This window comes from Trichoderma reesei (genome assembly GCF_000167675.1).
Source record: "Trichoderma reesei QM6a unplaced genomic scaffold TRIREscaffold_22, whole genome shotgun sequence".
In the NCBI taxonomy this organism is placed as follows: Eukaryota; Fungi; Ascomycota; class Sordariomycetes; order Hypocreales; family Hypocreaceae; genus Trichoderma; species Trichoderma reesei.
In genome coordinates, this window is record NW_006711169.1 from 3,523 (window position 1) to 30,891 (window position 27,369).

General features: G+C 46.7%; 7 protein-coding genes across 7 annotated transcripts; 2 read left to right on the forward strand and 5 right to left on the reverse strand.

Annotated features, from left to right (window-relative positions):
* Nucleotides 1-243: 243 nt before the first annotated feature.
* Nucleotides 244-1,444, forward strand: TRIREDRAFT_110688 (uncharacterized protein; the record flags this gene model as incomplete). The annotated part of the gene is made up of 4 exons (XM_006968224.1): nt 244-407; nt 477-760; nt 1,149-1,161; nt 1,438-1,444. 4 exons carry the CDS (start codon nt 244-246, stop codon nt 1,442-1,444), a joined length of 468 nt encoding a protein of 155 aa, XP_006968286.1.
* Nucleotides 1,445-6,324: 4,880 nt separating this feature from the next.
* TRIREDRAFT_110689 (uncharacterized protein) lies at nt 6,325-8,956 on the forward strand (the record flags this gene model as incomplete). Its single annotated transcript, XM_006968225.1, has 7 exons — nt 6,325-6,737; nt 6,797-6,991; nt 7,070-7,214; nt 7,272-7,690; nt 7,746-8,286; nt 8,347-8,420; nt 8,473-8,956. 7 exons carry the CDS (start codon nt 6,325-6,327, stop codon nt 8,954-8,956), a joined length of 2,271 nt encoding a protein of 756 aa, XP_006968287.1.
* Nucleotides 8,957-9,991: 1,035 nt separating this feature from the next.
* On the reverse strand, nt 9,992-11,290 carry TRIREDRAFT_5308 (uncharacterized protein; the record flags this gene model as incomplete). The annotated part of the gene is made up of 3 exons (XM_006968197.1): nt 9,992-10,203; nt 10,289-11,003; nt 11,090-11,290. The coding sequence occupies 3 exons, from the start codon at nt 11,288-11,290 to the stop codon at nt 9,992-9,994; spliced, it is 1,128 nt and encodes a 375-aa protein (XP_006968259.1).
* A 2,169-nt stretch (nt 11,291-13,459) lies between these two features.
* TRIREDRAFT_110691 (uncharacterized protein) lies at nt 13,460-14,812 on the reverse strand (the record flags this gene model as incomplete). The annotated part of the gene is made up of 2 exons (XM_006968277.1): nt 13,460-13,612; nt 13,928-14,812. 2 exons carry the CDS (start codon nt 14,810-14,812, stop codon nt 13,460-13,462), a joined length of 1,038 nt encoding a protein of 345 aa, XP_006968339.1.
* Nucleotides 14,813-19,288: 4,476 nt separating this feature from the next.
* TRIREDRAFT_110692 (uncharacterized protein) lies at nt 19,289-20,272 on the reverse strand (the record flags this gene model as incomplete). The annotated part of the gene is made up of 1 exon (XM_006968278.1): nt 19,289-20,272. The coding sequence occupies one exon, from the start codon at nt 20,270-20,272 to the stop codon at nt 19,289-19,291; it is 984 nt and encodes a 327-aa protein (XP_006968340.1).
* Nucleotides 20,273-22,991: 2,719 nt separating this feature from the next.
* TRIREDRAFT_67772 (uncharacterized protein) lies at nt 22,992-23,912 on the reverse strand (the record flags this gene model as incomplete). The annotated part of the gene is made up of 1 exon (XM_006968279.1): nt 22,992-23,912. One exon carries the CDS (start codon nt 23,910-23,912, stop codon nt 22,992-22,994), a length of 921 nt encoding a protein of 306 aa, XP_006968341.1.
* A 1,030-nt stretch (nt 23,913-24,942) lies between these two features.
* Nucleotides 24,943-26,408, reverse strand: TRIREDRAFT_81004 (uncharacterized protein; the record flags this gene model as incomplete). Its single annotated transcript, XM_006968280.1, has 3 exons — nt 26,093-26,408; nt 25,888-26,014; nt 24,943-25,822 (listed from the first exon to the last, which is right to left on the reverse strand). The coding sequence occupies exons 1-3, from the start codon at nt 26,364-26,366 to the stop codon at nt 24,943-24,945; spliced, it is 1,281 nt and encodes a 426-aa protein (XP_006968342.1). The 5' UTR covers nt 26,367-26,408.
* Between the last annotated feature and the right edge of the window lie 961 nt (nt 26,409-27,369).

The following is a 27,369-nucleotide window of genomic DNA, read 5'->3' on the forward strand; positions in this document are numbered from 1 at the left end:
ATTACCTATTGAGTCGATTCTTAAGCAACGTCTTGAGATGCCTGAGAATCTTGAGGAATGAAGCCCTATACAAGTATGATGTTACCTGTCGTAAGAGACAAAAGCACTGTTTATCTGAAGTCCAGATGCATCTTCCCTTGCCTGCAGCTGGCTGGTACATGTAGCCGATCCAAAGACTGTGCTCCTTGGCGGTTGGGCTGCAGGGAGGACAGTGCGGGCGCTTAAAGATTGGAGCCGTCGAGCATGGACCAGATCTTCGCCCAGGCTTCTCCATATCCTTGGTGTGCATCTCTGTCATTGGGTCTTGTACTTCACTTTGCGGAGTCTACGGATGATGAGTCGGGAGCTGGGGAAATGAGCTTTTACGAGGACTTCCAGAATAGTAGCACGAATCGCAACAGGCTCAGGTATGAAGACGTGATTTTAGAGATGGGATCAAGCCTGTTGCTGTATTAATAATAAATATTCCTAATAAGCATTGACTTCGCTATACAAGTGCAACAAGCAAGCTACGATAAGAGACGAGGTAATTATCATGTCGAAAGCAATACGAAGTACGAGATGTCATCACTCAACAGGCTCCTCGTTCTCATATCGGATCTACCCCGAACTCCCAGCACTGTGGCCTTCATCAGCCATGGACCAGGGAATCCTGCCAGTTCACAACCCCGTTATTTCCATCCTATTTCGGACCTTTGCCGATTGACTTGGGCGGCCTGGATTCTGGACCCTACCCGAGCCGTATCTTCGGATACCTACGGTCAGTTTGCGTCCTTGCCCCGATTTCTTTAATGCTGCAGGGGGGGGCTGTTTCCCCTGATGCCTTAAACGCCTTCACGTGGCATGCGCCCCCCCCCCCCCCCCCCCCCCCGCGATCTCTAAGACATACTAACAGGTTCCTCTTCCTAGACATATCAACTGAGCATCGCAGCTGAGGCTTCTCTCGCGGGCTCTTGATGGCACAGCTTCGAGATTATTTGCTAATGTATGAGCTGTAGATGACGCTTAAAAAGGGTTTCGCACACTGCCACTAGAACTCAGTGCTAAATAGTGATTTTTTTCTTCTTTATGCGTCTAGCACTAAGGGACAGTGCATATAGGCCTGTGGGTTTACCTATTAGTTCCACCCTTTATAACTAACTGTTTAGACCTAGCCTTATAGTAAGGCCTAAAAACCCTATTCTACTTTAAAAATTATTTTATACTGCCGCTAGTTTAATAATATACTTATTTTATATATAAATATAAATAATAATATATAATTATTTATTTTAAAATATTAAAAAATTAATAATAGATTTTATAAATAAACTTCTTATTACTTTTAAGGCAGCTGCTACTATTTTATAAAATTATAATTACCTTTATTATAGCTATAAGCCTTTATTTATTTATACTACTGCTATTAAATTTAATATAAGCTATACTGCTATATAGTATATAATTTCCTTTTTAAAGGCCTTTAATTTTATTTTTTAATAGCCTAGCTAGCTATAATTACTTATAAATAAAAAAGATAAGGCCTTAATAGTATATATTATATAGCTTTAAAAAGAAGGCTTTTTAATAATTAAGGTCTAGCTTATTATTACTATTAATAATCTCTAGTACTAGTAAAACCCTTAAATACTAGATCTTTTAAAAAATTAATATAATTAATAGCTTTTAAACTATTTAAAGCTTTAAAAGTTATTTATTAAGGCTATTAATAAAGCCTAGAAGTTATTTAAAGTATTAAACCTTAAGAATTTTATAATTTTCTTTTAAAATTTAAAAGATTTTATTATAAAGTATAATATTAATGCCTTAAAGTTCTAGAATAAAAATAAGTATAGCACTTAGCTTAAATACCTTTATAAAACTATTCTTATAATTATTATTTATATATCCTAAGCCTAATAGCTATAAGTCTTTAATTTAAGTAACTATAAGTTTTATACCTTTTTTAGCTATATTAATACTGCTAGTAAGTTTATTTTATTATAAATAATTTTTAAAATATTTCTTATTAAATCTTAAGTAAAGATTAAGGCTAATTATAATATTTATTTTACTTACTTAAAGATAGGCTTTTTAAATATTAAGATTATATTAAAATAGCTTTATTATTTTAATTAAATCTTATAGCAGAAGTTAGCTAAGGCTTAAAAGTCTAGCTGCTTTTTTAAAAAGTAGTTTAGCTATATAATATAGCTTTAAGATCTTAAAAGACTATAAGCACTACTATTTAATATACTGCTAATTTAATAACTTAAAAAAAAGAAGATATATTATATTTTTATTATTAATAGCTTTATAAGCTATATAAGCCTTAACTTTATTAAATATTATATTAAATTTAATATTTTTATTATTTAAGATTTATTATATTTAACTTATATCCTTTAGCTACTTAATATTAGTATTTTCTAGCTATTTAAAGCTGCTTATTAAAAAATACTTTAAAAGTTACTTTTTAAAAAGAACCTAGCCTTTATAAAGCTAGATTTTTTAACTTTCTTTTAAGCTATATATAATAAGGGCTTTATAAAATATAATATTATATTTAAATATAAAAAAACTAGTTTTTTTTTCTTTTAATGCCTTATTAATACTAGCTAAAGTCTTTACTTAATAAGTAAAGTATTAATAAAGTATTAATTTAGTATTTTTATTATTACTACTTAAAGATATATATTTCTATTAGGCTTTAGCTTTAATTTACTATATTTATAAGAAATATAATAATTTTATAAGCTTATTAACTTATAAAGGTTTTTAATAAGCTAGCCTTATAGTTATAAAAGCTGCTATACTTAAAAAAAATATTAATAACTTTATAATTAATTAAAATTACTATATTAAGTTACTATTATACTGCAGGAAGTAAAGCAGCCTTATTTAACTAATTAAAGAATTTTATATTATTATTAATCTTAAATAAATTTAATAATAGAATTAGTAAGTAAGGAAGGCTAATAAGGCTAAAATAATAAAGGCCTAGCTTTATAAAGGCTGCTAGGTTATTAAGCTTAAGATTAAATAATTAAAAATATAATAGCAGGCTAATTATAAAGGACTTAGGCTATGCCTGCGCTCTGATTGGCTAGGAACTGGGCCTGTAACAGGCCCAGGTAGTGGCCATAGGAGTCACATATGCTAGCACGTAACAGGCCCGAGTCAGGCCTGGCACAGGCCTATATCAGGCCCTAACTCCTCCTATAAGTAGGTATACTAGAAGCGCATAACTTAAGGACTTGTTCCTTAAGTATATTAATTTAATAATAAATGCTTATTTAGCATTCTGCTTATAAGGCTGGTTTTATTATACTAATTATATAAAAAAGAAAGCAGCTAGGCTAAAAAGGATAATATTTAAGTCCTAGCTTAATTATATAAAAAAGAAGAATAAATTCTTTATTTTTAAAGTTTAAAATAAGGCATTTATTAAGCTTTTAGGCTATAAAAATAATATTTTTTTTATAAATATAACTAGATAATAATCTTAATATATTAAAAAAGTCTTTTAATAGGCTTTAATAAAGCTATAAATTTTAAAAAAGATATTAAAATGCTTTTAAGTAGTATTAACTAATAGCTTTATTAATATTATAATAAGGCCTTTTAATAATACTAATAATAAGAATTTAAAAGCTATATAAAAAGAAATATAAAAGGCTATATAAGAAAAGATATAAATTATAATACTAAATAAGGCTAGTAATAATAAGGCTAGCAGTAACTATAACCTTTTTACCCTTCTTAATAATAATAGTAATAATAATACCCTCCTTAACTTACTGCCTTTACTAACCTTAGCTAAGACTAAAATATTATATAAAAAGATTATAAATATATTAGTAGACTTTAAGACTTTAAGGGTATTATAAAAATACTAAATATAACTATTTTAACTATAAAAAAATGCTGTATTTATAATAAAAATTATAATTTTTATAAAATAGCTGTATTTCCTATATAAATTAGGTGGAATGATTTTTAGGGTGGAATAGGGTTTTTAGGCCTAACTGTAAGGCTAGGTCTAAACAGTTGGTTATGAAGGGTGGAACTAACAGGTAGCCGCAAACAGGGCGCATATCTGTCAGTTCCTGATGGTTGGGCTCCCTGTTCCCTGTGCTAGGCAACGACGAAGTAACACGGGATACTCTAGCACCGGCTTATGCTTTGTATTAGCGGAAGATCTGCCACACCAGGCAGAGCATCGGTTGTGGAGCTGCCTAAGCATTGGGGTGAAGATCCTAAAGACTCGGTTTGCAGTGGTTGGAGTAAGAAGTAATGAAACTTGATTGGATGGCGATGTTAACATTCCAGGTAAAAATGAGCAATGAGGGGACTGGAATAAACTGCGTTATAGATTCTCCATATGGTCTCTTGTCTCGCTGGATAGAATCCTTCCGCAAGGACACCAACAAACGGTAATCAGGAGCTGATCCCTGGTTACGCGGCACCGCTGCGGACAAGTGCCGGTGGTCATAAGACATGATGGATGAAGTGTTGGATGCAGGTACACACACATGCCAGGATAGCATCACACGGGATGTATGTTTCATACCAGAGCGTCTAGCGAGATGATCACTCCTATCACACATCAATTTGCAAGCATTGACACTTACACAACCAATACTACCATGTCTCCTTCAAGATACAAAGCTGTGCAACCCTCGATCAAAGCTGTTCAGACACTCCAAGGCCCGGTAACCGAGCTAGGAGCATCAAATGCCTGTATTAGCATTCTAAGGAGAAAACATCCGGGACCATCTATTCCTGATGTGGAATGACATGATGACAGCTGTGGCTTGCTGTTAGCTTATGCGCGCCTGCAGGATACTGGAGAGTCGACGAGCCGATGTCCTTGTTGAAAATCGAACAACTACAAGGATGGTGAGCACTTTGTTCAGATGGTGGTATATCACGATCCCAGAGACTATCTGATTGCGTATACCCTGGCCGTGAATGTTGGGTTGTGATTCAATCTCTGATGCAGTCTGCGTAAATGCACCTTGTATGCGGTTGGTCAGCCTTCTCCTGCTCCTGATCCTGTGATGCTCTAAATTCATGTAAGCTTGCGCTTTGCGCCACCACGCTATGCTTTGGAGCGGTGTGTTCGTGACTGATGCCAAATTCGAGCGATTGCTAAATCAACTCTGCCGAGCGTTTGGGCATCACAGGGATGGTTCCGCTGCCTACGGTAGGTAGGTTCGAGAGAGAGAAGCCTTGTAGAATTATGGTCATAGTCTTAGATGCTATCAGATAACCTTGAACCGAAGAATGTGATGCTTGGAAAGGTTTTACGGAAAGGGACTAATCAACTCCAGGAAACAGAACAGCATCATTCAGCTAAGAATCTTCATCCCCACGCATAAGGCGTGTCATGTCCCGTCTCTCCATCAAGGCCATGACTCAAGCCACCAAGCGCCATCGTGACAGCCTTCAGCCCACTGAAGCCCCCCCAGTCCCATCGATTCAAGCTTCTCTGAGCCCTACAGGGTTCTGGTTCAATGGGTAGTAGCCCGACCCATGAACTCTCATCCCATGCCAGCCCGAAGAAAAAAAAAAGGCCCGGGGTGCCCACCACCGACGAAGCTGGCCGTCAGATGCACCAGCACCAGCACCAGCACCAGGTTTATATTAGCCAGGGCCAGCGGCATCATTCCGAGCTTCAGAACGCGACACACTAACTGGGGGCTCCGCCGAAGCCCTGGGATTGGATCGGGAAGACAGAGCCCGCTGTCGAAAGGGGACGATCACAGCATGATTGGACTTGCATTTCGCGATTCTCAGAGGCTCAAGCTCGAACTCAACTCCCTTCTCCTCGGCCACTCGTCAGCCATGCCAGTGCCCACGGCCACTTCTAGCGGCTTCAAGGAGAGAATGATGACATACTAGCCGCCTCTGCGAAACGATTCTCTCACCAGCAACCGCGTGCCAGCAAATGGGCTCGTCCGGCCAGCAGCGCAGCGGCGCGACTAATGCCGCTCTAGATGAGAGCGCGCCGATAGCAGCCATAGGTGAGAGACGCTCTCTTTGATGTATATCGAGGAATAACCCGTGTCCCTCTGTCTGTCTGCAAATACCGCTTGACGAGCACGCGGCATGTTAGCTGGGGGTCAAGGACAATACAATGGGTTGCTGACTTGAGTCCCCGCAGCCTGCCTGGTCTGCAGATCGAGAAAGGTATGTACGCAGAGCCCAACGAAGCCTTGGCTAGCTGAGAAGAGCAGACTCAAGAGGCGTTGAGTTGCTCTAAACCTCGGCACGTTCTGTCCACCATGCTCCGTCAGGTTCTCATCCCATTATCTACCTTAGGTCAAATGCGACAAGACAATGCCCGAGTGCCGGAACTGCCTCCGCCTGGGTGTCGGATGTCCAGGCTTCAGTCCGCAGAGCGAGTTCATCTCCCGCAAGGAGATGCTGAAATCGGCAGACGACATCTTCAAGGCAGCCGGGGTGGAAAAGCGACGGGTTGGGTCCTGCGAGGAATGTCGGTCGTCCAAGCATCGCTGCACCAAGACTCGACCTTCATGCCGCCGCTGCATCTTGCGCCATCTGCCTTGCGTGTATCCCTCCAAGCCGGATAAGCAGCAAGAGCGTGAAGCCTCGACCCAGCCCGCCAGTTCTGTGGCAAGCTCGACAGCCGCTGCGGCGGGACTTACATCGACCACCACGGCTCAGCCCTTGGATGTTGGCCAATGGACGAATCCCGCACTGTTGCGTGCCTTTGGCGTCAACATTGAGAGGTAGGAGTATTCTGATACTCACCAGGGCCTCTCTATCCATCTACTGACATTGCTTCAAGTCTATGCTCAGATACTCTACCGAAAGATCACGGCCTTCGACTTCGTTTAGTGAATGCTTTCTTCGACCGGTCACACCACCTTCGCTGTGTCTCCTTTGTCCACCCCCCGTCTTTCATGCAGTCGCTCGAGTCAGCCAGCATAGCAGAAGATTATGGAGAGCCTTTGCTTTATGCCATGTGCGCTCTTGGTGCAAGGTAGGTGACTTCTTGCAGTGTAAACGAATAATGCATTTGGATCACGACAAGAGGGTTCTAACTCGCCTGTGACTGCAGGCATATCTACTTTGATGCGACGCTTGCTCTTGATGGACCCGATCGCGACTCACTTCCGAGCATAGTTCCTGGCCAGGCCTGGGCTGAAAGGGCGAGAAAGGAGATACTCGGGGAGATGCATGCTCCAACAGTGCAGAATCTCATGGTGGGTTTCCGTCAAGCTTGGTCACCTGTTATCCATCTAACGAAACTCGTCTTGCAGGCCGGTGCCCTTCTCTGCGAGTATGGTCTTCGGGAGGACCAGCACGCTCTGGTCTTCATCATGCTGGCCTTTCTGCACCGAGCCATAAGACTACTCAGCCTCGATGCGCCACGACCTCTTCCCAGCCTCTGTACAACCGCCCAGATGATGCAAAGAGAAGTAGAGAACCGCATCGTTTGGGCCTGCTTTCTCATCGACAGCCTTGCTGCGAATGGCGTGGAGAAAAACATGTGCTGGAAGGACAACGTGCCGAACATTCCCCTCCCCTGTTCCGACGACTGCTTCAATACCTCTCAAGTCCCCTCAACCCCACACTATCTTTCACAGATTGAAGATTCGGCAATGCATACTGTAATTGCAGATCTCGATCTGGCAGCGCTCTTGGTTGTAGTTGTGCGTTTGAGGACCAAAGTCATGCAGTGAGCTTTCCCCTTTCTTGTTCAAGTCTGTTTCCTGCTAACGATGACCCCGTAGGCTGATTCGAGTTGCTGACCCCAACATGCATATTTGGGAGCCATCGTCCGAGTTTGTCAGAATCATTGATCAACTCATGGCACTCTACAACAACCTGCCGGAGAGGTATTATCTGACGGACGCCAACTTATATGTGCTCCAAGACAAGGGCATGCTTGGGGCCGTGTTTGCACTTCACCTCTTCATCCATGCCGTCATCTTCGATCTCACTCGCATCTCGCTCGCGGGCTTCAGTTTCCCTTTGGCGCCCGCCTTCAAGCACGCGCCCTCCGAGTTTCGCGCGCACTGCCAAAGTCTGTGCCGTTTCCATGCGAGCCGGGTTTCAGATATCATCCGGACTGGCATCAGTTTCAGCCCAAACGCGTTCGACGACCTTTTCTGTCCCGACGCGACTATCGAATCGACCAAGGTGCAGATCATCTACGCGGCTACTGTGGACCAGTCGCCCCAGACTTTGCAGGTTACAAGGGACAATATCATCACGAACCTGAACTTTCTCTTGAGCATTCACAATCGGGGAAAGGAGGCTCCCACCCAGTTTGTGAGATTAGATCGGGTCGGTAGAGTGCTCACTATGCGGTTGCTAACAGATGACAACTAGATTCGGGCCATTATTCCACTTTGTCATCTCTTTGGCTTCCAAGATATCGCTGAAAGATATCAGGAAACACTCGGGTTTGTTCCGCTGCCCAACAAACAATAATGTGCACTGTTGACTGACAAGTAGCCTTAGCATACCCATCGATCCGGCCGAAGTCACTGGATCCTCCGACGTCCACCACCTTTCAGCATCAGCCTCCTTCCGAAGAGGAAGACTGCAGCTCCAAGAATTACAGTCCAAGACCGGTGGCAAAGCGATATCATCCGGGAACGATGCCAAATCGCCCCTGATCCAAGCAACCCAGAGCATCTTCTACGAGGAGCCGATAGACAAAGGCGTCAGCAATGACTATGCAAGCTCTCTGCCACTCCTCAGGCCAGGCTACTCTCCGTTTGAAGTGGCCCCTGAACTCCTAAGCCAGACACTGGCTCAGAGGAACTCCCTCCAAGCTATGCCGCCCGCAGACGACATGGTTCAGAGTGGAGGCCTGTTGCAGCCCTCAGTAGACGACTACATCAAGACGGCGGATGAAATGTCGACATTCTTGACCTGGGGCATGCCGGATATGCCCCAGTGGATTAATCTCGCCGATCAAATGCCGCCTGGATGAGGATTGTTTCAAATTCTGTGTATTCGAACCTCACATACAAGATACCGCGCTCCATGCATGGCTTGATTAATACTACTCCGACCCGGCCTTCTGCTGCAGGTATGCGAGGGGAAAGTTGAGTCACCACAGCTGGCTCCCCCTATCGCGACAAAGTAGAGAAGTTCTGGGGCTCGACTGCCTGGGGATTGTCACCCATTGCGTGTCTGAAGACCTGCCCACGATCGGCATGCAGACAAGGCAGTGCAGGCGACACACACACCTTATCCAAACTCAACTCATAAACACCTCTGCCATGTTCGGCTCTCAACCACAGTCTTGCTAAGCAAGACTCAGACTCAGGGCCTTGGGTACCGAATCAGCAAGTTCCTCCAACAGGTACATAGGTCTCGACTGACGGGCGAATACGTATCAAGACTGCTGTCATTTGCAATACAAGCGCAATATGGGCGAGATTGTAAATGAGGATCAACAAGAATGCAGTTTTGATTTCAAAGCCCGTATCGCAGATGGTCGCACTCGGCCTGGGCCAGTAGGTCTCTCTCAAACTTGTGCACCAGAGATGATCCTCTGGCTTTAGCAGGCTAAGCAGCAGGATTGGACTCTCGTGAGACCTATTGTTGCTCTTGAGCGTTGAAAATCCGCTCCTCTGGCCCCCCCCTGAGTTTCAGAGGCGGTAATTTGAGATCATTGAATATATTTTCTCTAAACCTGACAATTGGATGGTGTCCACTGCGTGTGAATGCAATGTAGCAGGTCAGTCTAGAATTTTTTCTTTAGAATACCAAAGCTGTGTTGTGAAAGAGAATTTATATTCAACATGTACTTGTATCGAGTATGACTGCGAATAGTCACAGAAGAGAAATTTATGGTACCAGAAACTGCACAAAGAATCTAAATGTTGACTTGACGTAGCCTTCCTGTATGTACTTGAGGATACAATCATCTATCATTACGAGTGTAGGTGTTGACAATGGTGGATTTGGTATTTAGCATTCGTTTCGCACCATGTTCCGCCTCCCCATCTCTTACCCCTTTTCACAAAGACGACTCCAGAAACTCGAAGATGGAATCGTACGCAGACTTGGCCGAATAGCCCAAGTTCAAGCCGTGGCCACCGTTGGGAACGACCACCGAGTTAAAGGTGGCGTTGGGGAAGAAGGGCTTGGAGGCGGCAATGAGGTCAGGATAAGCCCCCTGGATGGCAGTAGTGTCGGTGCAATTGCCGCCGCAGAAGGGAAGGTCGCGATCTGAAAATTAAAGTCAATTAGATGCTCTGGCGGCTTATTCTGTTCTGGACAAGCCGAAGACGGGAATCCAGGTACAAGTACTCACCTCCCGTGATGACGAGAATCTTGCCACTAAAGGCATTGGTGTTGGCGCTGCCGGCCCCGATGGTGAGAATCTCGCCGGGGGCAGCGGGCTGGCCATGAGCAGTCGCATACGAGAGCATCTTGGGATCAAAGTCGCCGGGGGCAAAGAACTGAATGTTCATTCCAATAGTGGTGTCCACGCCAACATATCCAGCCGGGTACGAGCGCGCCAGCGAAGAGATCTCCTTGATGGGCTTGAAGTTGCCGCCGAGGGCGAAGCCGACAATGTAGTTTGGCACCTGGCTGTAGCCCGTGAGGACGGCGGCGTCGCTGAAGTCGGGGTTCTGGTTGATGAAGTTGTACGTCATGGCCGAGCCGAAGGAGTGGCCGACGTGCACAAACTTGTCAAACTTGGCGTCGACGCCCTTGACGGAGCCGCTGCGGAGGAGCGCGGAGAGCTCGGTGAGGGCGGCGACCTCGAGGAACTGCTGGATCTCGTTGACGGGGTCGCCCTTTGTGGAGCGGCCGATGCCGAGGCGGTCCCAGGAAAAGGTCGAGTAGCCGTGCTCGTCGACGGCGCGGGCGACGTAGCTGTACTCGTGGTTGTTGAAGGGGTAGTCCCAGTAGCTGCGGTCAAAGGCGGCGCCGTGGGTGAGGATCTGGAGGGTTGAGCCGGGGCCGTTGTCTGGTTGGCAGTAGGTTGCGGCGATGGTGTAGTGGCCGCTGATGGTGTTGTACTTTTGGGTTTTAAGTTCATTCATGTTAGTACTTTGCTTGTCGTTTTGTTTTCAGAGTTTTAAAAGGGGAGAGGGAGCATCAGTACCCCTTTCAGGTAGTTGTCGGTCATGTTGTAGCCGGGGCGGACAAAGTCGATGAAGAACTGGGTGACTTGGGCTTCTGTCACGGGGGCCGGGAGGCTGAAGACGGCGTTTCGGGAGGAGATGGAGATGGGGATGGTCAGGTCGTGGCATTTGCGTGCTGCGACGGCCGTGGCCAGAGCCAGGAGGGCTGCCGATGCCAACATGATGTCCTCTGAGTGGTTCTTTGGGAAGTGAAAGAGAAGGCTGCTTCTGGACTCTACGAGGTGTGATGTCGATGGACGGGCTCTATAGCTTGGGTTCTTGGGACAGCAGGCAGACTTATATATCCATCATGGCGATGAAGTTGCTACGAAGCCTTCTTCATTGTCTTCGTATACGAACTATCACCCGCTTCGGCGCGGCACCTATTCATTGCCCGTTGGCCATGTGCTGTCTTCTTCTTCCTCCATGGATCTCTTGCTCTCTTTGCGGTCCACATATGGCAGGCCTCGGGGAGAGTCGTTGCTTGATTGCTGTGCTGGTTGTGGTAAGTCTCCCGCTCGCCAGCCCATGTCCACGTGCAGAGTGGTATACGCTTGAGCCGTTCAGGGGCGGGATCCTACGACAACGGCTCTTTGCACAACTTGGTAATGGACTCAGCAGCTTTGAACCCCCTGAGGCTGAGCTGTTTTGAAAGGACGAAGGCATCTGTCAGCAAGAGTTGATGGGCGAGCATCTTTGTCTATTCTCTCGGCTGCCGGGCATCCAACATGCAGCTGCGCCGTAGAAGTCGCAGGGTTTCTTGCATGAATTTGCCCGCGGATTGACGTTTGCCTCTGCTGAAGCTTGTCGTTTGCTGCGCTTCCATCCGAGTTCGTCCGTCGCTTCGGCCTCCGGCGATGGGTAGCTGGTTCGGCCGGACGTCGCTGTCGCTGTCGCCATACCCTCCGCGGCACACAAAGGATCTGCTGGGTTGAAGGAGGTGAGTATGTAAAGCCCAACCGCGGAGCAGCGTGACTCGCCAGTTGGAAAGAAAAATTCCAAATTTCTCGAATACGCTTCTGGTTCATGGAGGATCCATCTTTGACCCTTGTTCAACTGATTTGGAATTCCGAGTAAGCTGCTTCATACATGATATGTAATTGCGGATTCTTACTACTAGTGCATTTGTCACTTCATACAATTGTCGGGAGCAGCAATCGACAAGTTTGCAGTTTTATTCTGTGCAAAGATCTTTATAAGATGAATTGGCCGTTTTTGTAATTTGTGCTGCCCTGCTTTATCTCGCTATACTTGGTCAACATGACACTCTTCTAGATACAGGGTGAACGAATCGAAATCTTCAACATAGATGCGAGCCAGAGGTAACGGCAGTCATAGGTCGAGACCTGATTGCCTACAGTGTCATATCGAGACGGAGAGACAACAGAGCTGCCATGATGTCTTGACGGGGATTTGTCGTATCAATGAAGCCTTGCACCAGTATCGATATGTCCATCTCCTTCTGGGTACATAGTCCATATTAGAAGAAAGGGCTGATACGCGTTTTGCATAGCATATTTGGCCCAAACCTGCAAAATGGATAGTGGGCTCTCAGGCACACAGCCAGCCTTGTCTCAACCGACATCTCCGAAGATTGGTGCGTATTCAAAATGCGTTTAGTATCCTGGCGTAATCCTCCCACGTTGACCCAACTCAAGCCACAGACGGTTGGCGCCGGAGGCGTTGGCAGTTCATATCTCAGGAGTCGTCATATTCTTAACCCAACTACCCGTGCTGTAAGTCATTTGTCGGCACAATTTCGCCGTCATTATCGGTTGCTACAGATCAATTCTGTTCTCATAGATGATTGCATGCTTCGGCGCCCTTGGATGTTCGATGGTATATGTAGTAAGACAATACGAATATGTAAACTACAGACATAGACTTGAACGCGGCTTCTCTCTGAACAGCAAGAAGAACAGTCAATTATAGCTTCTTGTACTTAGGAAATACAAGAAGTCTACCGATGTGTCATGATGCCTTCACTTCGACTTGCATTGCGCCGTTTTGAAGAAATATTCATTCTTTTGTCGATTGACATCCCTCATATGGTAGGAATGCTTGAGGGACCGTCGCTGTTCTTACGGTACATGTCAGTAATTCTCATAGAGTCCTCCTATTTGAACCGTAGCATATTCCTATTTGAACCGTAGTGGTCTGTGCAATAGCTAGAGAGACACCCTCAAGTAGTAAGGCCCACGCCCATACAGCAAAATACAGTGTAGCACACTAGCGGTCAGTACTATTAGAGATATCACCAGGAGAAGGGCATAAGGGGACAGCAGCGGCATCAGCTTCTAAACCGTCGCCAGGTAGTCATAATCTCTGCGTAGCTGGCTGCGATCTGGAACCTATAGACGACTGTAAGGAGGCCCTGCTGCTGCTGCCTCTCTTGCTGCCTCTGCTGCTGCCTCTGCTGCTGCCTCTGCTGCTGCCTCTGCTGCTGCCTCTGCTGCTGCCTCTGCTGCTGCCTCTGCTGCTGCCTCTACTGCTGCTGCGGCCACCTCCTTACATGTAGTTATGTGGCGATTTCAAGCGCTGCTGTTGATCTCTCGCTGTAATAAGATGGTCAGCTGTGATAAGGTCGGCTCTAAGGACAGCTGTGATAGTTGAATATAGAAGCCGCGGCCTTGTTATGTGAAGACAAGCCTGCTATTAGCTCACACTGTAAGCGGGTGTGTAGTGATGGGCTTAATGGTGTGTGCACAGGAATTTTACCCTGTGCACAGACCACTACGGTTCAAATAGAGATATGCTACGGTTCAAATAGGAGGACTCTTCTCATATTCACAGGAGACGAGTTATAATGATTAGCTTACCGATTGCTGAAGATGAGTCCTCAGGTCATTCAAGACCCTCAACTGATCCTGAGTCGCCACATAATTGATCCTAAAGTCCGTGTCGCTCAAGGCGAGTTGATTATACAACTGCAGCGCACTGACGGCAGTCCCCGTACGCCCATGTCCAAAGCCGGAATATATCAAGGTGACCGTCTGGCGGTTGTACATGTCCCAAAGCTCGCGCAACTGGTCCAGGGTCGGGGCGCAGAATTCCGTCACAGGGACGTGGTGGTATGTCATGCGATACCCCTGCAGTCGCGTCGTTGCCGCCGCGGGCAAGGGACAGGCGTTCAGACTGATGACGCTGGTGATGCCCTGGCTCGTCAAATATTCAAGGGCTTCTGCGTCCATGTTCTGATCAAGGTCGCTGCCCCTGTAGTGAGGAGCTGAAGACCGCGCAAGACGACCAGGAATCACCCAGCGGAAATTCTGGAACGGGCCAGTCTCGCACTTGTGAAGGCCAATGGGCTGCGCAAATTTCGTAGTTTTAGCCATGTATGGCCCGCCCGAGTCCACGAAGCGCCTGACGTGGGAGAGTCTTCCCCCAACGGGGACCGTCAGTTCGTAGCCGCCGGTGGTCAACTTGGTGAAGATGAGACACTCCAGGGCGCCCTGATTACGCGCGGAGGCGCCCATGTTCTCATACTTGACTCCCCCGAGAAACCCACCAGTGGCTTGATTCTTGAATGCGAATCGGTTGTTGCCATCCCGGACGCACTTCCACATTTGAGAACGTTTGTTTGTGTAAGTCCTCAGTCGTAGGTCTATACCTTCTGCCGTAAAGACTTCGTCGGTGCCGTAGAGGCTGATGAAGAAGTCTTGGTCGACTTCAAGACAGTCATCGCCCAGGCCGGGAAGAGGCATATTGACGTGTTTGTTACAAGATCTCTTGGGTAGGGTCTGGGCGAGGAGAAAAGTGTAGACTTGGATATCAGTCAAGGTCAACCGTGAGGATTTTTGGCGGTTTTGGCTTTTGAACTATTCGACTGAAGAGTGGTTGGGCATCTATACATGTTGGGCATTTGATATTTTCACCTTTGGGCTGCTAAGCATTCAGGCATCTCGACATACATGAGGTAACCAACAACATATCACAATCCTCTGTACCTCAGAATCCCCGATAAACATTCACCATAAATACAAAGGACCCATCCACGGACACGGACATGCCCAAATCAACAGTCAGCGACCATTGCCCACCCCTCCTCGACGGCAATCTCACCATCGGAATCATAGTCATAACATATAAAGACGAGGTGTCAGCTCAACCGACCCATGCACCCTGGTCTGACCCGACCCATGGTCCTGAAATTGGTGGTAAAAAAAAGTTCACCCGACCTATGCTCTTTATAGTGTGATTAGTTAGACTTAGGTTTTTATGGAGCATGGGTAGCCTGAGGTCTTATATTAATGTATTAGAAATGCATTAAAAATGCATTAATAACATATTATTTAAAGTGATTTATTAATAAATAAGGTTAGTAGTTAGGGTTAGTGGTTAGTGGTTAGGGTTAGTAGTTAATTTAGGGTTAATATAGTATATTTTATAATAAAGTAATAAAATGTATTAATGCATTAGAAATCTATTAGAAATGTATTAGGAATATACTTTATTTCCTTATAAAAGTTCACCTGACCTATGGGTTAGCTTCTTATAGCTATGATTGGCTGTAGCACTCTTTTAGTGGAGCATGGGTCGGGTCAGACCAGGGTGCATGGGTCGGTTGATGTGCCACCTCTATAAAGACTGACAATCTTGATAGTACAGCGATGAGTACCTACGCTCGGGTTGTACAATGGTCACTACGATCAAAACCCACAGCCAAGCCTCCAGACAGCCCCGTCCATCCACCTCGGCTTGTACAGCTCCTCAGCCCCCAAAAAACTCTTTAACCTCCTCCGGAGCCTCTCAATTTCCACACATCGATCGGTAGTGTCTATACATCACTAAACTTATAACAGTAACACTCGTCCCCCATAGCATCAACGGATAATCTAGACTTACTGTCATATATATTTCTCTTCCAGCAGTTGTACCTTTCTTTCTCTCTCTTTAAATCTCTTCTACCTCTACACCTTGCCTTTCTATCTGCATCTCTTTCTCTACACCTTGCCTTTCTCTCTGCATCTCTTCCTCCTATACCTGGTGTTATTTCTGCATTGCTCCCGTCCCTCTTATACCTTATCTTTCCCCCTGCGCCTCGTAAAAAGTATACAGGTAGGCAAGGAGAACCTCCAGCTACTTGCCAATGCCTTAGTGTAAATCCTGGCTGTAGACAGGATACCTACCTTACTATTGAGATGAAGTAAGTAGCGAGCAAACGTTCTTACTATGGGGGCAAGCCTTATCATGATAGGTTCAGTAATGTGTGAAAACTACCGATTGATGTTTGGAAATTGAGAGGCTGCTCCGTATGCCGTACACTTCCATCAAGATGCCAACATAATAGCGACACAGAGTCTTGTCTAAGACACCCCGACTCTCCGTCATGTCACACGGTAAGCACATTCATCTCCGACCAGCCACACAAACGGAGTTGAATCGAGATTAGGGCCGCTTTTGGATGCTTACCTAGGTACTAGTATTACGGAAACCCCTCTGGCACGAGAAATCAAGTCAGTCACGAAGAAATGGTAGTTGTTATGGTAGAAAACAAGTGCAGATTGTGTGCGAATCACCCTTCGGCGACAGTAAACCAGACTACTGAACCAAACCCCTAGCTAATAACTCATTATCCCTTTAAGGTCGGTAAGGCACGTCCTTCGTATTTATAAATTAATTATAGCTAATTAAACGCCTGGAAATTAAAGATATATAAAATCACACCTAAATTAGCTAGTAATAAAAGTACTAGTAATCTAGGCCTATATAAATAGCTATATTATAACTATTATATTACTAATTTATTATAGCACCCTGCGCTTTTAAAACTTTTATTTACTATAATTATAACTAAATTTTACTAATATATTAGCCCTTATAGCTAGTATAAAATGCCTATTTCTTATAATAAATATACTTATATTATAAAATAAATATATAAATATCTTTAGCCTAAAACCTTTATTTAAAAAAGCCCTTTTAGCTATATACTTAAAAAATCTTACTGTAAATATATATATACTACTTAACTTAGCCTATAATAACCTTCTAGCTAGGCTTCCCTTATTATTATAGTTTATAGCTATTAATAAAGTAAATATTAAAAAAAAAAGACTATATTAATGCCTACTAACCTCCCTTATAAAATTAATAATTATATCTTAAACTGCTTTTTAGCTAGTTATTAATATTAATAAACCTTATTTTAGAATTAGAAGCTCTTTCCTCTTTTTATTATTAAAAATAAGCTTAATAAGCTATATATATAGCTATAAGGCTTTTAGCTATTTATAATTATAATAATAAAATTTATTACCTTTATATACTATTATAAAAAAAAGAATAAAAAAGTTATTTTTTTATATAATTTAATTAACTTAAAAGTATTTAAGATAGATTAATATATATTTTTTTAAGATATTTATTTTAAGGCATTTTAACTTTATTATTTTTAGTAGCTTTTATAATAAGCTATTTTTAAGGCTAGCACTTTCCCTTTTAATTATTATTTTTTATAATAATAAAGCTTTTTAAAGTATAATAATTTAACTATAGGGTGCCTATTATAGCATGCCTTTAATTATAAAAAAGGCAGAAAAAGGTTAGTATAAAAAAGAGGTTATTTATAAAAATATAATAGCTAGCCTTTTTTAGCTAATTTACTAAGAAAAAGACTATAGCTTATATTAGCGCTAATATATTAATGCCTTTAGCGCCTCTTTTATATTTTTAAAGAATTATAAAAAAAGGGATATAGAATTCTTACTAAAGGAAATAGCTAGCTTAAGCTATAACCTAAGCCTTAAAGCTAATTAAAATAAGCTTACTATAAATAAGTATTATTTTTTAGAATTTTTTTATATAATAAATTATATACTTATTTATAGTTATATTTATACTAGGCTTTTAAAAGGTAATAAATATAGCTTATATATATATAAACTACTTTTAAATATATTAAAAGCTTTTACTAGCCTTATTTATAATTATTAATAGGTTAAAAATATATATTTAATATAAAATCTGCTAAAAATAGTTATATAATATTTTATTAACAGTTGGATTATATACCTCTAAACACCACCTCGCCTTAGCTAAACTGTCTTACAGGGAATCCATTTCTTAATAAACTGTCAGGACTGCTATGCATAAATAAGTCAAGATACTATTTAATTATGCAGAGACTAAGCTGTTTTAGCTTAGTTAAGCACTCTAAGGGCTTATGTCTTAGGGACTAACTTGCTTAATTTACTACCTAGGTTAAGGAGCGTCTCCTTTCTTATATATTACTATTACTATTCCTAGCTTAGTTAGCCTTATTATTCCTTATTAGTTATTACCTCCCTGGCCTGCGTTTCTTAGGCTATAAAATATAAATTTAATAAAATTATATATTAGCTATAAGGCATTTATTAAGGAAGTCTTTTAATAGTCTTATAATGTAATTTCTTTATAAATTCTTATATAAATTAGTATACTAACTTATAAATATACTTTATTAATAAAAACTAGGCTTTATTATAGCAGCAGGCCTTAAATGCCTAGCAGCTAGGCTTTATTAATATATTTTACTTATTAAGTTACTAGTAAAATAGGTAGAAAGTGTTAAAAGAGAGATAAAGATATAGCAGGCAGAGGCTTAATTTTAAGATTATATTACTTAACCTATAATAAAATAAAATTATTATTTATTATAGCTATAGCTAGATATAGTAATTAAAATAAAGCTATTATTAAATTTGCATTTTTAAGGTTATAAGCACTTTTAAGGTTTTTTTTTAGGTTTTTTTTACTTATTTTTTTATTTATTAGAATGTATTTTAAGATAAAATTATATATATTTTTAATAGAACTTTATCTATTAGGACCTCTGTTACAATTGCGTACCGCGTTACTAATAAAGACGATGTGGGGCCTAGTATGAGGGACATGCCTTACCGACCTTAAAGGGATCATCTAAGCGAAAAGAACACATCGTCACCCTGCCCACGCCGGGGACGCAAGTCTGGCGTCGTGGATCGGCTGGTACACCACTCGCTATGCTGGTTGTAGTATACAATCTAACCCAATCCCAGGTATCCCGTCCATCCTAAAAGACTCAAAGAAAACGCCAAAAGAAAGCAAGTCATGCCAGGTCTGTGTGATGAACCAGTCTGAGGTGAGGCTCTCCCACCTGTCGAGTGTCCAAATCCCGGCGGAGCACGGGGGGATTCCAAAGCAGACCTGCTACAAGTCAATCAACCCAGCATGATCCAAGTCTCTGACGCGTTGTTTGCGCTCTCGACAATCTCCGTTTGGGATGGCACCTCATCATCAAGCTCGTGATCGGTGAAGCAGTCGTAGTCAGAAAGACTGTCATCGTGCATCAGATCCGGGAGCTGAGACGTCTCAACGTCAAAGCTGGGGTTTGACGAGTTCTGCCCGTAGACGACGCGAAGAGGAGGGAAGGCATCGTTGGCCGCTGAATCATCGGCAGATGCGCAACCTGTTGAGGCCTTTGCCGAGGCGCTGCAGTCACCGAGGTCGGTGTAAGAGAGGACAAGAGCAGGCTTGGAGGCCTTTTTGGACTTGCGGCCACGCTTTGCAGGACGAATGGTATACACGGGCTCCTCATGCTGGATGCTGTTGAGGTTGAAGGCTTCCTCAGGATGCTGCTCATCACCATCATACAGCAGGCCCTTGTGGTACAGCTCTGCGATCTGCGCGTCCTCGCTCTTGGGGGCAGCCCGTGTCTGGACCTTGCCCTTCGCGGTGCTCGCAACGCGGAAAGCATCCTCCCGTTCGAAGCTGGGTCGCCTCACAAGGCGAGAGGCATCACTAGGGAGCGCGATAGCGCTGCGAGCGAGGTCTCGACCCTCTTCCTCTTCGTTACGAGGTGATACCGCGGGGGCGCGGGTTCCACGCTTGCGCTGCTGCTCGCGCGAAGCGGTGATGACAGCGTGAAGATCACGCTCGACGTGCGCTCGGAGAGGCCGGGGGTCCTCGGAAGAGGATCCGTCCTTTCGCCGGGCCTGCCAGGCACCGGAGAGGCAATGGTAGCTTGGCCACTGCTGGTAGGAGAATTGTTGATAGATGGCGTGGTTCTTAGACTCTATCAAGCGCTTCGCTGTAGACCTGACAAGGTAGTTGGTGCCACGGCGCCGAAGGACTGCGCGCTTGGATTGGGCATGACGACGCTTGACGGCAGGGGAGGAAAGGGAGCTGTGGTCCATGACATCCATGATGGCTTGTATAGGTATACGGCTGATGTAGAGTAGATCTGGGGAGGGACGCTTCGTAGCTGATCGGATGGTACTAGAAGATGGTGGAAGACGAAGATATCGAAGATGATTGACGAGTATAGGGCGTGAGGAGAGGTGATGGACTGTTGAAAGGGGCGGCATGTCAGTCGAGATGAGAAAGACTAATACGGTTCCAGGCAGGCGGATCGCTTACCAGGGGAGCGTGCCGAGCACGAAGGGGTTACTCCTGCTTCAATGCTTGCCGGTAGACGCGCCGCAGTAACAAGTATTGGGTACGAAGCCGCGTTAGTCAAACGACAGGCCGTGGAGCAGTGACGCGGTGACGGATGGAGTCGTCACAGAAGGCGCAATCAATGGTATGTAGTATATAAGACGCGCCAAAGAAAGAAGCCTTTGTCGCCCCCAAGAGTGTGTGTGTAGAAGCAGCAAGCGAGCATCAGATAGAGAGGCTCTGGCGCGCACCCCCGGCCCAGCAGACGTCTTATATCAGTCCGAGGGCATCTTGTTTGCCTGCGCTCGGGGTCCGACTGGCACAATGGCGTGCTGATTGGGCGCGGAGGGAGTCATCTGGCCGGCTGCTGGACGAGCGCATGACGTGACTCACTCAAAGGGTTCTAATCCAAGGAGTGGCCGGGCTGGTGGCGCAGTTTGGGGTCAAAGAGCCTTGGGGCCGGCTGGGCTCGGGAAAAGGGGGCCTGTTGGCTGGAAGCGGCAGAGCGGAGGCCGACCGGCAAAGGACGAAGAAACGATAACGAGGTGCACAGTGCCTGGAGTTGTGCCTTGTCCTTGTGGCTGGTTTTAGGTATGCTGAGATAGGAGGTGAGAGAAGGTGTGGGCGATGAGGCAGAGGTGTGTCACCGGTAAGAAGGACGGGGGAGGGGGGCAGAATAGGAGGCAGGCGGCCGGAAGGGGAAAGCGGCGTGAGGCCTGCATTGCATGGGCAGTGCGGAGTGCAGACAGGGACAGGATACGGGGGTGGATACGGCTGAGGTACGAGCAGCTGTCCCACGTCATACTGGCCAGAGGTAGCGGTACTTGGAGTGAGTGGGGAATGATGGGGGGGAGAGGGCCTCAAGTGAGGTACCGCTACTTGCTATCGACAGCACGCAGGTACCGTGTCGGTGAAGCTGAAGTTCCCAGTTTGCGGCAGCGTCTGTGCCTAGGTACGACCTGTAATGGACAATGCGGATGTCGTCATGAACCAAGGACTAAGGTAGAGGTGGTAACACGTGTATTGCACGCCTTGGCTCGTCTTCGTTGGTCTCCTTCGCCGTTGGACAGGCCTCACTATGTGCAGGTTTGCTGTACAGTAAGGTAGGCATACAAACTTGCTTCAACATCATGACCAAGTCTTGCTAGGTAGGTAGCCTCTGCAAGAAGCAACACAGTAATATTGTAGTACTGCCTATTGCTTGTCTCATTGACTCCAAGCGCCGGACAGGTCATGGGTACAAAGGACAGCCGCAAGGCTCCCCCCGGCATCCTGAAGTGCTTCCCCGGAGGCCTAAAGTGGCCGCGGATGCGTTGGCCGACGCAGGACCTCCCATGTGGACAAACAGCCGCTTATCAGTCGCTTACTGCCATGGAATAGAGTCGCAAGCCGCCCCCCCTTGGTTATCTGTGGCTTGAACTTGCTATTACTACTAGTAGCACTCCCACGTCTTTCGTGTCTTGTCTCACGATTGGCACTCGGTTGGCGACACTTATCAAGGGGGGAGCCTCTCTTAGGTACCTAGGTAGTACTACCTAGGCTGCCTGTTGCCCCCCTAAAGGACAGTCAGTCATCCAGAGCGCACGGGACCAGACGCTCATCTCGATCCCGAGGCATTGCATCAAAAACGCCTTCCATGTGAATTTAAAACTGAGATGAGTATTATTTCGAGCAATCTATTCCGTAAGATTATTCAAGCCGTAACGACAGCTACAGGGGGGGCTCGAGACCGCTTCTTTGCCTAGGTACCTACATGTAATATATACTGTACGACTACCTAGGTATAGGCTAGTAGTGTGCTTGTAAGTGATAGTCTCCACGCCAATGATGCGAGCACACAAAGACGGAGAGCCGGTCCGGTATGTGCTTTCAGTCTCCGGCAAATGGTCTTGCTCTTTGTTTCAGTGGAAAATGCCCATCACGGGGCAGACCGGAATTGAGGAAATGTCGATGGCAGGATTGTGTCTGATGGGATGTATGTACGTGTACCTACATGCTGAGATGCCGAGCACAGTACAATCAAGTTGGGTGCAGCGGATGGGATACTGTGTGTATGTAGGTATGCAGGCTGCCGCTTCGTATTCTTATTTACATGGTTTGCTCGTATCAAAGTCCTATTACCGATGGCAGCAGCAGCAATAATATAAGATAATGCCTGATGAATTGCCCGACAACAGAGAGAGTCAATCAAATCATGCAGTGTGCCATCCATCAAGCAGTGCAGGATAGCAAAAGTGCATGCATTCTCGTCTCGTCCATTTCCAAAGTGCATGCATTCTCGTCTCGTCCATTTCCATCTCCATGCAAGCCATCAAAGGCAGGGTAGCATTGCTCCGTGGCTGATAAGGCATGCCGGCCTTTGTTTCGTTGCCTCTAGCATGATAGTAGACAATAAAGCAGAGATAGGCACGAGTCGTGACACATGAGAACCGATTGCAGAGACCAATCATACAAGTACATATCAATAGTACATACAGACGCGCTCCATCACTCCAGCTTCACGTCCATGGCCGCCAGATACGCCTTGACGTCCGTCATCTTGATTCCCCGCGCAGAGTTGACCGTCTTGTCCTGGTCCCAGGCCACCCCCTTCCCCTGTGCAAAGGTATCCCTGTACTTGACATAGCCATTGTTCGGGTCCTCGCGCATCTGCCTGGCCAACTCCTCCGCGTCCCAGAGCTCGCGGCAGAACTTGATGCCAAAGCGTTCGTCGAGAAGGTCGGCCAGCTGCCGGTACGTGAGGGTGTCGCCGGCGACATAGACGCACTGGTTCCTGAGGCCCTGAGAATCCAGCACCAGCTCGGCCGTGACGCGGCCAATGTCGTCGGGGGTCGTCAGCGTGATGCGGTTGTCCCACGAGCCGAGGGCGCGCACCGTCCTGGAGGCGAGGTCGACGACGCCGAAGTCGGGCACGAAGAGGAAGCTCATGAAGAGGCCCGTCGACACAATCAGCCAGTCCGTGGCGTCCTGGGCGCGCAGCATGCCGCGCACCAGCAGCTGCTCGTCAAACAGGTCCTGCGAGCTGCCCGGGCCGATGGCGTCGTAGTCCATGCCGAACTGCCAGGGGAAGTAGCGCGGCAGCCTCGCCTCGAGCGCAGCCTCGCACAGCTTGGTCTGCGTGCCCGGCGGCAGGCCCATGCCGTTGCACGAGACGACGGTGTCGTACTTGGCGAAGACGGCGGCGAGCTGCGAGACGGACGCCTGCACCACGTCGGCGGCCTCGAAGCGCACGTCGAGCGCCCTGATCTGCTGCACCAGCTTCTTCTTGTCGGGCGCGGCCGAGTCGAGCGACGCCTGGCGCATCAGGACGGTGATGCGGGCGTGGCTGCGCTTGGGGTGGCGCGACAGCGCCTGTAGCACGGCGAGGCCCAGTTCGCCGGCGCCCAGGACGAGGATGTTGGAGGCCATTGCCTTGCGGTGCCGGAGGAGGTGGAACTGCTTGACTTGCTGGTTGAGGGTTTGCAGGTTGGCAACGGTGAGCTGGTGAGGCCCGGCGCCCGGTTCGCCGTCCATTTGGCCCTATATATGTATATGGATGTCCCTCTTGTATATCTTATCCTTGGGCAGCCCTCGAGGCGTCCTTGACAGCCTCCAAGCCGACTCAAAAGCCGGTCTCCACGTGGCAGAGGTTTCTCGTCCAGGCCAATAGATGGCATGATCTGACGAGGCTGCCTCGGTCCATGACTGGCCTGATGAGCAAAGTCCGAGGCCATGGGCAGTTCTTGCTGCTTCGTGCAGGTTGCCGTTTCTTGGCAGCCGGTGCCTGACGAATAAGCCAGTCCAACTTACCCGGAATTCGATACGCTTATACGAATCATAGACTTTTGAATTCGTCGTAACTGTAGTACCATCTGGTCAACAGAATTTCAATCGAAGCGATTCAATGGCTTTTTTTGGCACTCTTGATGCTGCAGCAGTCGCAACGGATTTAAGCTACATGTGCCGTTTGGTGAGGAGGACCCAGTCGTGTTAGTGAGATGCAAGCAATGATAGTTTTTAGCTGACGATTACCGCATCTCACGGAGATTAATCAACAAGGCACCAAAAAGGTTGAATAAATGTTGACAGTCGCCAAACTCTTTGCAGCCATGGATCTGAAGAAACTGAATATTCCAGAACCCGGATCGACATCCCTATTGATATCTCCCCCTTAATTGATGACTGCCTAGTACTAGTAGGTAATACTATCGTATTCTTTCCAAAAGCCGAAACAAGAGATTCTTTCATCATCAACCATCATTAGCCCCATGAGAGAACATTGAAACGTTACCCTGTCATCCAGTTTGAAACCCCCTTCCTCCCCCCCTTCTGGTGACATTCCGACCGTTTACTGATCCAAGCCGTGCAACCGACTGCTTCCTTCCATACATGTATCATAGGTAGGTAGTCGCAAGCAGCATCCCAAGACAATGTCCAACTACTAACTAGATGCTCAATCTTAGACGTTGGTGTTCTTGTTGGCAAATCCGACAACCTTGTTGCCCATGTCAAAGACGACAAACTGCGCCTTGAGGGCAATGTCGCCCAGCACGGCAAAGGGCGCGTCCTCGGACGACTGGATGCCGCCGTAGCAGTACGTCTTGTTCATGCGGCCGTAGTTGATGTACGAGCCGGGGATGACGCCGCGGTAGTTGCCCAGGCCAAAGGCAAAGTCGGGCAGCGTGGCGGCGCAGGGCACGAGCATCATGCCGACGTCGTTGCTGAACGTCGAGCCCTTGACCTGGGCGTAGTAGGCGCTGACAATGTCGTTGGGCACGAGCAGCAGCGTGGTGCCCGTGTCGGCGATGGCGTTCCACACGCGCGGCACGTACTTTGTGTCGTTGCTGCCGACGCGGTAGCCGCTGACGGAGACCTCCCACAGCGGCGACGACGGGTTGATGGCGGCGTACTGGATGGGGCCGATGTACTCGGAGCCGTTGATGTACCCGAAGTTGTAGTTGCCCGGCTTGCCCTTCTTGAGGTTGGCCGTGAAGACGGGCCGCGCCAGCTGGCTCTTGATGTTCTCCAGGTACGTCGTCTGCCGGTCCGGCCGCACCGTGTTGGCCGCGCTGCTGGCCGCCCCCAGGAGGCCCGACGAGAAGCTGTCGTCGCTGATCTCGTTGGAGATGTTGACGGCCGACTCCACCGCCTGCTGGTTGAAGAAGGTGTTGCCGATCTGCACCCGGTCCTTGTACACGATGCCGTTGGCGCTGGAGCCGTCGCCGTACCGAATCACCCACGACTCGCCGATGAGGCGCTGCGCGGTCGTCGAGGCGCTGACGTTGTACCGGGTCTGGCCCTGGACTTGCGGCGGGTAAGTGTCGGTCGAGATGACCCAGCTGGATTGTTGTGTTAGAGGAGTCTTCGTACAAGTCTTTGTGTGAATATCAGACGCTCGACTTACAGATCAGATGAGCCCGTGTCGAGGTTCAGGGGCAGAGTCTGGGGCGGGGTGCCAATCTTGACAGGCAGCACATATTCGGCATCAGCTCCCGGAGGCGGAGAGGCAACGGCAGTGCCAGTCATGTTGCCTGTTTTCTACATCAACAACTTGATCTTTTACACCCCCCCAATGGCAAGGTCATGTTCGAGAGAGGAGAGAGACGTACCGGCATTGATAAGCTTGCTGAACTTGCGGTGCAGGTCCGGGTTGATCTCAATGGCATGCTTGATCTTGTCCGGGATAGTAGGGCTGTACTTTGCCAGAGCCGAGATGTAGGCGGCGGGGATGTTGCCCTTGTAACGCTCATTCGGAATCTGTTCAAGGGAGAACGTCTTGCCTTGCTCGGCCGACTCGACTTCATCGGCCCTTGGCTGGGCCACTCCGGCCGAGGCCGAGCTTGCTAAACACGCAAGTGTGAGAGCCGCTGCGTGAAACTTCATGATGGCGGATTATGGAAACGGCAGAAAAAAAAGAGAAAATGTCGAATCGAGATCAGCTTCCGGTGGCTCTCTGCTCCTTTTATATCAAAAGAAGACGGGAGAGAAGAAACCCTTTGATACTGGAAGGGAGAAAGATGGATTATTCACGACCCTTTCGCGTATTATATACTCATGGCATTCCGGCCTGAAACGACCTCCCTGCACTTTTGGATTCCAACCCGCATCATGGCGATTCTACACGATGGCGGAAGGCCCATCTTCCGTTTACTGACGGATCATTGCCATATAGAGCCGTCGAATATCCGCGTGATGGCTGCCCAAGCCTTGGCCAGGAATGTGTAGGAATGTGATTCGAGGCAAGCAAGAGCATCAGGACGTGTCTTTTGCAGCAATTGAGGACAAGCAAAAAAGCGCGGAGTCCGCACCTGGGGGCGGGAAGACGAGGGCATTTCTCTGAGACACTGTTTTGTTTCTCTCTCTCTTTCTTCTGAGACAACTCTTATTCTCCTTGGTGACGATTCCCCCCAGGGATGGACCGAGACATTAGGCCATCAGCAGATATGCGTTGGCCGTGCCTTTCTGCCCCCTTGCTCGCTGCTTCTTGGTCACAGCTGCATTTCAGCTCTGCTCGTCCATTGGCACACCTGACGATGAGGTTGACTTTGGATGACGGCATTGATTTCTCGTTTCTCATGCATGGCGTTTTTTTTTAAAGGTGAGTGTACACGAAAGTTGTCTCTCTCTGTTGGATCACATGGATAATATGATGATGCTCTCCTTGCTTTGCTTGGGATCATTTGTACGGAAGAGAGAGCTCTGTGGACCGGCATCTGGCGGCTTTAAGCTCTGAGTCAAAATAAGAATAAGGTGACTCAGGTGTTGTAAGATTGCAGTGCGTCTGACTCGGCAGATTCAGTCAAGGCGAGAGATGTCAACTACTACTGACCGTTTACTCTATCAAAGCGTTGGAACAAGATGACTAGAGATAGAGGTAAGATTGGCA